General features: G+C 29.8%; 1 protein-coding gene across 1 annotated transcript; it reads right to left on the bottom strand.

The window, feature by feature from the left end:
* Positions 1–2,830: 2,830 nt before the first annotated feature.
* On the bottom strand, positions 2,831–4,021 carry LOC120087694. Its single transcript, XM_039044555.1, has one exon. The coding sequence runs from the start codon at positions 3,734–3,736 to the stop codon at positions 3,044–3,046; it is 693 nt and encodes a 230-aa protein (XP_038900483.1). The 5' UTR covers positions 3,737–4,021; the 3' UTR covers positions 2,831–3,043.
* Positions 4,022–11,633: the final 7,612 nt, after the last annotated feature.

An 11,633-nucleotide genomic window follows, 5' to 3' on the forward strand; every position in this document is an offset into this window, starting at 1 on the left:
TTAGTAGAAAGAAATAAATGTAAATCAAATTATTTACATATATAATATAAATTTAAATATTTCAATTTAAACATATTTATTATCTTTCTCTATAAATAATCAAATTTGAAATTTAAAAGTGGTATTTATATAATAATAATAATAACATAACATTAGATAACTATACTAAATAAATATGTAGAAACTAATCGGAGCGGGGATGGGGAATGCATTCCCCATCCCTATCCTTCACGGGAATTTTTTCCTCCACTCCCTCCCCCATTCCCCACCCTGTTCGGGGCCCCACGGGGCCCGGTTCCCGTGGGAAAATTGGACATCTCTACCCATAACTCATCCTCTCGATGTTGTCTCAATCCAAAAACCATTGGCTAGCTAACAAACGAAGTCTTTGACCTCGTTTAGTAATCATTTGATTTTTTTTGTTTTTGTTTTAAAAATTAAGTCTATTTCATCCATATTTCTGATAATGATTTGCATCTTTTTAAGTACAATGGTTGAATTATTAGCCAAATTCCAAAAACAAAAACAAATCTTGGAAAACTATTTTTTTAGTTCTCAAAATTTGACTTGATTTTTTAAACAATTGGTAAAAAATAGATAACAAATCAAGAAATTTGAAGGTAAAAATAGTGTTCATAAGTTCAATTTTAAAAAACAAAAACAAAAAAACAACCATGGTTGCCAAATGAGGCCTTAGTTTCTAAAAATTGAGTCTATAAACACCCATTCACTTCTAAATTCCTTGCTTTATTGTCTAATTTTTACTAATCTTTTCGAAAATCAAACCAAGTTTTCAAAACTAAAAGAAAATGTTTTTCAAAACTTGTTTTTGTTTTTAAAAACGGTCTAAAAAATCAACTCTTTTATTAAAGGAAGATGAAAACTATAGTAAGAAATTAATTCAAGAAAATATATTTAATTTCTAAAAAGCCAGATTTTCAACTCTTTAAAAATAATTAGTCTTATCCAAACACAAAAATAGGGATATGAGACAATAATATCTTGCGAAAAAAGTGAAAAGCTTAAACAACACATTTTAAAAGTTGAGTTGACATGGGAATATATAATAGTATAAATGTAACTACTAACATTAGATTAATATCACAAGAATTTATGTGGAATAATTATGACAGCTAAAGCTATCACTAGGCTTTTGAAAATTTGAAAATGATCCAAATATTTTAATTATCATAATAGTGGAACATAATTAATAATAAATCACAAATAGTTTTCTTTATTTTCTTTTTCAAAAAAAAGTAAAATACTCGTGTAATTCAATTATAATGTAGGGTAGAAACATTAAACTTCTAACTTCGAAATCAATAATGTACTAGCTTAATATTAGTTGAACTATGCTTCTCTTGACGATTACATTATTTATATTAAATTTTACCATTATGTACCACAAAAATTTAGTACATATAATTTTTAGACGATCATATAATTAATTTTGTTAAAATTAACTAAATATATCATTGATCAGATCTTACTATTATTGTTCAATAGGAGTGAAGGATTTGAAACTCTATTGTTGAGAAGGCTAGCAACGTCATAACTAATTAAGCTATTATCATATCAACTGATATACGATTTCTACTCCAATCAAATTAGCAATTTTGTTAATTAAAAATTAACTTAGATAAAGTTATATTTGCAAATTAGAAAATACAAAGACATAATTTATACAACTAGATACAAAATACTCTATAGTTTATTAAAATTGATTAAGAAATTATATTATATCCAACAATAGTCTACTTTATCTATTCTCTTCAACAAACTCTATTCAAGTTTTCCTTCACTTTATTCTTCAAATATAAACTTATAATGAATGATGAATGTCTTCTCCTATAAGGAACAAATACTCGCTTAACTCTTCCATGTAAAAAAAAAAAAGAAGGTAAATTACAAAAAGAAAAAAAATCCATAAAGTTTAATTATTATATATTTTTATTATTTTAAAAATTTCAATATTATCCGTGACTTTTTGTAACTATTTTAAAACTACCCGTGGAGTAAAAATCCATAAAAAATTTGAATAGAAAATAACTAGGACCTAGAGTGACTTGTTGGGACGATCTGGTGTCATCGAGTTCTAATTTTTGAAACACCATCCTAGGTATCAATATTTGTTCAACCCTATGAAACATTTTAAAATTTCTATGAAACGTTAAATATAATTGTTGAGGGTTGCACAAGGTCCAAAGCCCAAGAGAAATCAAGGACATCATGAGGAAACACGTGTCCCAAAAGAGGAAAAAAGTCAAATCTTTGAGTTTCAGGTTGACTAGTCAAGCTGGTGAATTTAGACCAATTGAAAGATAACTGAGTCATGCTCGGCTTGGTACCATGCAACCTTGAGTGCTACAACTATCCCGACATGTGCGTATTAAAAGGAAGGACATTATAAATAATTAACCCGGTTTAGATAACCCTAAAGGGAAAGAGTAGATAACCTCCCAATGAGTGTCCTGACTTTGTTTTTGTGTGCTTAGTTGAATTATATGCACTCCCTAACTGTGGTGGACTTAACACCACATCGATGCGAGGAATTCTCATGCATTTAGAAAGTGAGACTAGACTAGGAGAAGCTAGTCAACAAACAAACATGCGGAACAATGATGAACACGTACGAACTTTCCACACCAACGATAATATTGCAACTTTACATGATTATAATAAAAATAATATCTCAATTGTTTTGAAACTTGAACCTCAACCTCGAGGTTGTATTGAGGGAAAGTTACTTTTATATGGTTAAACAAATTGAAGCCTAACTAAAAGTGTGACAGTTTAAAAGAGGTTAAAAAGTTTACAAAGGACTGTGAGGTTATTTGAGTTTTATAATTTTCATTCAAATACGTAAAATGAAAATTAAAAAAGAAAAAGAAAAGAAAGCTGTATAAAAAGAAAATATACAGAACTTATTACGACTTTTTCGAATTTCCCGTTTTCTTCTTCTTCTTTTCAATTCAGTCCGTAGCCCTAATCACTTGCAGGATTTACGAGATCGTGAAAGCTTTGATTTACATGTCCTTAATTCCTAAAACCCACAGAATTCTTCCTCCCTTCGCAACCTCTGCTGCCGCGCTATGAACGCCTCCACCGTCTGCCGGAACTCCTCGTTGCTCATTCCATCTTCCGGATACGAGCTATTTCTTCTGTCTTCCCTCAATCCGACGATTTTCTTGAATTTCTCCGTCTCCGATCGTCGCAATTCACGATCCAGATTCTCTCGCTGTACGACCTCCATTTTCTCCGATTTACTCCTTTGATAACGCTTAATTTCTTGAGGATTGACGATTTTCTTGACAGATATCGAGGAATCACCGCGGCTGTCATCGATCTGTTTGATCCGATACTCGATCTCAGCGCGTCGAGTTTTCTGATTCTTCTCGCTGTTTTGGATGAACTCCTCGTAAAGATCGGCAACCGAATTCTTCTTGCTCGGATCCTTAGCAGAGAACTGTCCAGATTTAGCGAAAAGAGTGATGACTATTGCGTTTCCGATCAGAAACACGAAGCGAGGACTGATCAATGTCACCGACAAGTAGCGGAAGTACTCGCTGGAGTTCTTGAAGGCGGTCGGCAAATGGCTGGAAAATCTCGAGATCACGACGAGAATCAAACATAACTCGATGAATCGAAACAGGTTAGCGATCTTTCTGAGCTGTCGATACTTGAGAATCGCGTTCGCTTTCTCCGCTCTTATGTCGTAGAAATTGACGGACTCCATTTCCAGAAAGAACACAAAAATCAATTAAGCGAAAATCACAGCAGAATTTACAAAGACGATCTTATAAAATTCAAAACAATGTGTCACTGGTAAACAAACTCCTTCTGCATCAAATTCTTCGATCCAACCGTGAAGATCATCTCCGGTGGAAGAAAATTCGACGGTGCTGCTAAGAAATTCCTGATCGGAACCATGGAAACAGAGAGAAAATCAACAACAAAAACAGAGTAAACTCCACTTTTTTTTTTTTTTTTTTTTTTTTTTTTTTTTTTTTTTTCAAGTGAGAGTGTTAGTTTTATTGTTTTGCATACTTTTAGTGTGATAGGTATTTATAGTTACATTAAATTGAAGCTTTGAAACTTTTTCTTTTTTCTTTTTAATTAATATATTCCATTTACTTTATATCTTTAAAAATTTTGCAATTTGAAGCCTTTTTGTCTACACGACCATTTTAAAATTATTAGTTGAAAATTATTAATGGGATAGAATATTGGAAAATTATTTTAAATGACCACATTTTTAAAAGTATTTACAAATAATAGTAAAATATTATTGTTTATTTGGGATAAACTACTTATTGGTTCTATCATATATATAAATAAGTCTATCGCGATCTATTATAAATAGACAATAAAACTTTTATATTTTCAAATATTTTGGTTCATTTTCTATATTTAAAAATAATCTTAAAATATGGCCATAGCTTTAAAGGTTGGTAACATAGTCCTTGGAAATAATTTTTTTTTTTTTTTGGAAAAAAGGAGAATTTTTTTTAACAATTACCACAACATGGTATTAGGATAATACTTTTCCTTTTATTTTCTATTCCAAAAGTACTGATTTTTAACGACCATAAAGGTAAAATAGAATATTAATTCATTCTACTATTGGATTTGTATACTAGTGTGATTCTCAAAATGTTTACCGTTATAAGATGGCTTAAAGTTTATGAGATGAAGATTGAGTATATCTAAGATGAAAAAGTTTTTGGGATTGTTGTAGTTTAAAATTGTTAGCAGCTATGCTTTTAAAATCAATTGTAACAAAAAATAAAATAGTGTCTGGTAAATTTTAATTAAAAATTAGAAAAAAATTAGTTGGTATATTTGGTTAATTAATACTAAATTAGTGTAGTTTAGTTAGATGAGTCAAAATAGCTTATTATTTCAATTATTATTATATTGATATAATTTAAAATTTATTATAATATTCTTATTTAAAATATTATATGACATGAATTTGGATTAATTTTGTTTAATCTAGATTATTCAATAAAAGTTTAAGAAAAATAATTGTTGTAAAAAATTGAAAATAAATGTGAAAAGATATATTAATATGAAATGATATTATTGTAATATATTTATTTAAATGGTTAAGAGGATAATATATTTTTGAGAAAACTAGATATAAAAGGTTTTGTACTTTAGTTAAGTGATTCTGAAAAATTGGTTAAGATTTCCCCCTAATCACTTTATACTATTGTAAATACAATCCCAAATGGAACTTTAATCTTGATTGAGTTCAAAATACATAACAACTCCTATCACACCATCAGTCGGCATTTGAAATCAACCTGACGTAATGATTTTAATTATTTAACGAGCCACTGATCTAAAATGCTTATGTTGGCATAACCACTTCGACTTAACACTAAGTTAAAACACTGAATAGTTAAAATGAGCATAACTTAACTGATGTCAAGTATGAACTTAACTGATGCCAAGTATGTACTACCGACCTCGAGAGGGTCAAACCTCTAATATTTTGATGTGTATTAACAAAATTTTCAAGTATTATTTAAAAGTAATTTATTTAATTGCTGAGTAGAGAGACAAATATTAGTGGGAAAAATGCCAAGTGGACAATGGGTGAAGAAGCACTTGGAGAAAATTGGAATCCAAATGGAGATGCCACATCGACTTTCTTACTCACTAAGAAAATACCACGTGGCACTTTTTTTTCAATCAATTATTTTGTAAATTTCTTTTTCCCTTTTATTAGCCTTTTAACGGCCATTGAATTTACTTTTATATCCCGTCAGTCACTACCAGTACTACGGCGACAACTTTGTCTCCATTGATTGTGGATGCCACGTGTCAGCTTATCACCTCTCTATTACTTCTTCGTAAGATACAAAATTAATATCTTGTGTAATTACTTTTAATATTATTACCAAAGATGAGCATAATCGATAATTGACATGTATTATTGTTCTTAAGAATAGAGGTGACTTATAATAGACTTATCTCTATTGAAGTTTGTAATGATATATTTATAAGAGGGTTGGCCCAAGATTTTTGTTACTACTTGAATCTAGGTTAAGGAGTTGAATTTGGATGACCTAAAAATTCTTCTGATCAGAGGCATCCGTTTTGCATGTTACAACTATAATTAGGCTTATCTCAATCTCACCTTGGTCGAGGCCAATGCTATCTATATCTAGTTTGGGCCTTTCGCCTAAATCTTTGTTTCCTTAAGCCCAATTGTCATGTAAAGGTTAGACTTTTTTCTATCCAAATTTTGGCATTAATTTTGAATTAATTATAGGTTTAAATTCCATTTTCGTCCTTCAACTATATATTTTGGTCTTTGAACTTTTGAAAAGTCTATTTTAGTCCCAATTTTTAAAATTTGTCTATTATATTTCTTACTATATAATATATTAAAAATTTAATGAATTGGTGATGTGGCCAAGCATCCATAATTTGAAGGATTGTGTTTCTGTTGAGGATGAAGATGAGGACGTAGATAATTTCTCAACTTTATAGCAAAGAATTAGAGGCAAAAGATGCAGTTGAATCCATGACAACAATGAGAGCAAGGAGCAGTAGTGAGACGACTTAAATATTACTGAATTACCTATATAAAATGTTGAGGATCCCACATTGCAAAAATCAAGAGAACTCATATTCTTAATAAGATAGATGAGCTACTCCTCTCACTATCAATATGTTTTGAGATAGAACTCCATGTTATCTAATATAAAGTATAATTGCTTATTTGGCAGCTAGATAACTAATCTGTTAAGTTTTTAGTGATTATTGACAATAGAGACTAAAATGGACATGTTTTAAAAGTTTAGAAATTAAAGCTGACTTTTTGAAAGTTTGAAAACCAAATTAGAACAAAATTCATAGATCATGAGTTTTTTAAAATAAAAAAAAACATTTTTCAGAAAAATATTACTTTATACAATTAAAAAAATGAAGTTGTCCAACCAAAATTTCACAGTTAGATTCTAAATGGATATTATTTGTTAAATTTGTTTTGTTTATTTTCTTCTTCTTTGTATTAGCTAAACTAATCACATGAAACCATAAAATTAAGAGCAACCTAAAGATTAATTTTAAATTACTTTTTCCAAACCCTTTAAAAGCTCAAATTAAAATATAAATTAAAAGTAAAGAAAAAGCCTTAACATTTTTTTCCCGAGTGGTGAGCATTTTTTCAGAAATACTGATCACTATAGAAGTTGACATGCTTTATTTGGTATACACAAATAATTTATTTTATCTTAAGCTTCTCATTTCAAAACTCTTTAAAAGTAAAATCTTATTCAAACACACAAACCTATATAAATGCTTTATATCTTTTCTTTTTCTTTATCACCTTTTTAATATTATATGATATTATGGGTTATTATTATTATTATTATTTTTATAGAAAACCATTATTGACACTACAAGAAAACACCCATTTTTCGATATTCAGAATGGTTAGAAAATGGTTAAAAAGGCATCAGAGATCAACTCCCGATGACTAAATAGGTTTTGGGAGTTTGGTCGAGATATACTCGTTGGGAGATCATCTCCCGATGTGCGTATACACACCGTCGGGAATTAGGATAACTCCTGACGCCTCATGTACAACGTCAGGAGTTTATTTACTCCTGACGGATGTATACATCTGTTAGGAGTTCTTTGATGTCCCTGCGATGTTACTATTGACGGGAGATAATAGAACTCCCGATGTCCTCGTTGGGAAATAGTGCACTATCCAAGCTATTTTTTGTTTTTTTTTTTTCTTTTTTAAATTTTGATTTGAACAACCTAAAATATTAAAAACATTATTAAGCAAATCAAACGCATAAAGAACAAAACGTATTCACATATAAATAAACAAAAACAAAAACAAAGTTGATAGTATTCTTTATTACACAAAAGAGAGAAAAGTTGGCAAAGATGGTCTACAAAACAAACATGTCTTGATGAATGCATAGAAGAAGGTGTGATGATATTTCCAAACGGCATCTCCAACAACATCTCCAAACAACATCTCCAAAATAGTAGTTTACCTACAATTACATTAATTAGAGAACATTATTATATATATGAATATTAAATGTAAGAAGAACTCTCAACCTCTCATTTGAAACTAATCTAAACCCACCCAACATAACATTCAAAATTCATAAACTTCTACAAACAAACAAAAGCCATAAGATGAATCATACAATCCTAAAAAAAAAAAAAAACACAATTCCAAGACTACATGTTCTCAACCTTAAACCTCCACAATCACACAAAAACCACAAGTTGAACTCGAAAAGAAAGATAACTAATCTCGTGCAACTCATCCCACGCAACATTTAAAATTCATAAACTTCCACAAATAAACAAAAAATTTCAAGTTGAACTCCAAAACAAGTATAATTAATATCAACCCACCCTACACAACATTCAAATTTCATAAACATCTACAAACACACAAATGAGGGGGATATTCCATATGTAACGAATAAGTTGTATGACATTCAAAGCCTCTAGATAAGTTGACTGGCTCTCTAATGATATACCCATTCACAGTATGATGGGGATATTCTATATAATAATAGATGTCGCTCCATACCCTCTAATGACTCCTACATTGAATTCATCCAATTCTTGCATGGGCATCTTGTTTGTCCAAAATCATTAACATGAAACCTTGCCACTTCTAAAAATTGAGATATTCCTTCTCTATACTCGACCGACAACTTATTTCTAAGTTTTATCCATTCTTTATTCATCTTTAACAATAAAACTTTTCTGTCCCAATTTGTAATCCAAAATAAATTATTAACTTGTGTTGTATACATAATGAAAGGTGGTTAACATTTAGAGGCCTATATACACTCAAAATAAGAATAGAATTACAAGAGACTTATGGATGCATTTCTCAACTACAAAAGTTTAACTTTAAGACAATTTATCGATAAGTCAAATTGTGCTCAACATTGCACTTTTCACATAGACTCATCAAACTCATCTACCAAACCTACAACAGACTCCCAGAAAAAAGAAGCCAAAATTCCATCATGCATAATCACAATCCACAACTCAATTATAGCTTCTTACAAACCAAAAGAGAGATATAAGAATTTCTCAATTAGAAAACCAAAGTTATTCTAAATCTAATAATTTCCTTCTCTAAGCTCAAGCTCAGGTTCAGGCTCAAGTTTAAGCTCAAATGGATTCATTATCACAGCTAGCCCTAAGACCCCCTTAACTCAAAGTCCAAATCACATTAGTTCTGAATCTATAACAATATTACCTCAAAAATAGTTCATACAACTCAGAAATTCGATTCAAATAGAGAAAGATTACCTGAAGTAGGCTTTTGATGGCGAAAAATCATCTTTTTCAATGACAGAAGAAGGTGTTCGACCTGCTCTGAAGATGACCTTCGATGCAAATTGATTTCTGATTGATGGAGTGGAGGGAGAGGCAAAAGAGATGAAGAGCGAAGCGGAGGGGGGAGAGGCATCATTGAATATTTTTAGATCGCTTATTAGGGTTACTAACTCCAGACGAGTACTATATATCGTTGGGAATTAGTATCCAAACTCTTGATGAGATAAAGTACCCATCGGGAGTTAGACCATATGTAAAGTCAAGCCCACACGTATCTCTCGATGAGGTGGAAATGGCGTCGGGAGTTATGCCTAACTCCCGACGGGTTAATTCTTGACTAAACGTAACTCGTTGGGAGTTAGGCCATAATTGCTAATGAAACGTAACCAACATTGGAAATATAAGTAACTCCCTACAGTTGTTGTATGACGTTCGGAAATAGGATATCTTTCGACGATTGAACTGCCGACGGTCGTATTTAATATCATGATATCGTATTTTTCTTGTAGCGTAGATAACTTATGTTAGATTATATATAAAAAAGATATCAATATAACATAGTATTATAAATGAATTAATTATATATTGTCACATCAACAATAAAATAAGAGGTAATTAATAAAAAATAGAAATAACTAAGGGCACATAGACCATTTCCAAAGTAATTTTAAAAACTTGAGAGTTTAAATAGTAAAATTTTAGAATTTCTGAGCCATAATAAAAATATTTGTGAAACTTTAGGGACTAATATGATATTTATTCCTAAAAACTTGAGTTTGAATTATTCTTCAATAGAATTATATAACAAAATCAATGAAGAATCGTTAAATCTCATCTCATCAAATCCTTTTGTGTGGGTAAAAATTTGGTATGTAAATTAGTTTTTTTAGAAAGAAGAAAATTATTTTTTGTTTTAAGGCCAAAATCTTAAGACCTAAACCTAAATATATTTAAACAAGAAAAATATTGGACAAAAAAGGGAGAGAGAATGCCTTTTTAGAGCTTTCATGTTGGTCTATTTGACAAAAGTTTAAATTTTAGGTTGATCTTTAATTATAAGATTATTTTATTTTAATTTGGACTATTTTCAAATAAAAGAAAATGAACCAACTTATTTATAGATATAACAAAATGTCATTGGTCTATCAATGACAGACCACGATAGACCGTGTGATAGAAGTCTATTGCTCAATGATAGAAGTCTATCTCGATCTGTTATATATACTTGAAAATATTTTCTTTAATTTTTATATTTAAAAATATTTTACATTTTCTTCTCTTATTCTAGTTGAATTGCATCAAAGCATAAATCATAAATTAAACTAATTTTGAAAATGTGTAACGTTTGAAATTATTATTATAGAGAAGTAAATAATTAGGGATAAAATAGAATTTAAATCCACAATTATACTAGAATATTTATTAAAATTTAAACATGAACTCTTTGATTAAGTTATAACAAAAGTAAATAAAGACAAAACATATCTTGTTAAATGATTATATATATGCTTTTTGTTTACCCTCCATGGCAAGGATCCCTAGGGCTCCACTAAAGAATAGTTAATATTATCCATCTCTCTTTTTCTAAGGAAGAGTTTTTTAATTAATTTGAGACTAATGTTTGTCACAAAATAATAATAATTTTTGAGGAAAAATCCAAATGACAATAATTGAAGATTTGGAAGGAAGCTGATAATTTATCCAATGGGGAGTGGGGTTGTTGCCTTTTTATTTGGAGTGTTTTTCTTGCTTTGCAAAGGCTTTACACATTTCAGACATATATGGGTTTAGGGTCTTTCAATGCTCTTTATAATCTAATGGGATATATTTTTTAGGAAGAAAAAAAATCTAATGGAATATATTATCTAAACTCTTTATATTATATATATAATATATATATATATATATATATATAAGTCTTGTCCTTTCCTCACAGTTTTAGATTGCTTCTTTGGTATATATATGTTTAATTTTAATCCCTAAATTTTAAGATGTTATATTTTTAGTTTTTTCATTTTGAGTTTAATTTTAATTTAATCTCTAAGTTTCAAAATATTATAATATATTACTTTGTTTCTCTAAAGCAAACCTCAATAGATGAGAGAGTACATCGAAAAGATAATACATTGGTGGTTGAACAACTCTACCATCTAAACATATCAAGACAAATATCACTGGCACCTAAAAAACTATATCATCGGCTTCTCCTTCCACTCCATCTCAATCGCCTCCCGTGACATCAAATTCCCTAGTCAGTACTCTGTCATAGTTGCCGCCGCAACAAT

The sequence above is a fragment of the Benincasa hispida genome, chromosome 10, assembly GCF_009727055.1.
Source record: "Benincasa hispida cultivar B227 chromosome 10, ASM972705v1, whole genome shotgun sequence".
Taxonomy (NCBI): Eukaryota; Viridiplantae; Streptophyta; class Magnoliopsida; order Cucurbitales; family Cucurbitaceae; genus Benincasa; species Benincasa hispida.

Bases quoted from the DNA above. Each gene is read 5' to 3' on its own strand.
- LOC120087694 (XM_039044555.1), bottom strand. From the start codon at position 3,736: ATGGAGTCCGTCAATTTCTACGACATAAGAGCGGAGAAAGCGAACGCG.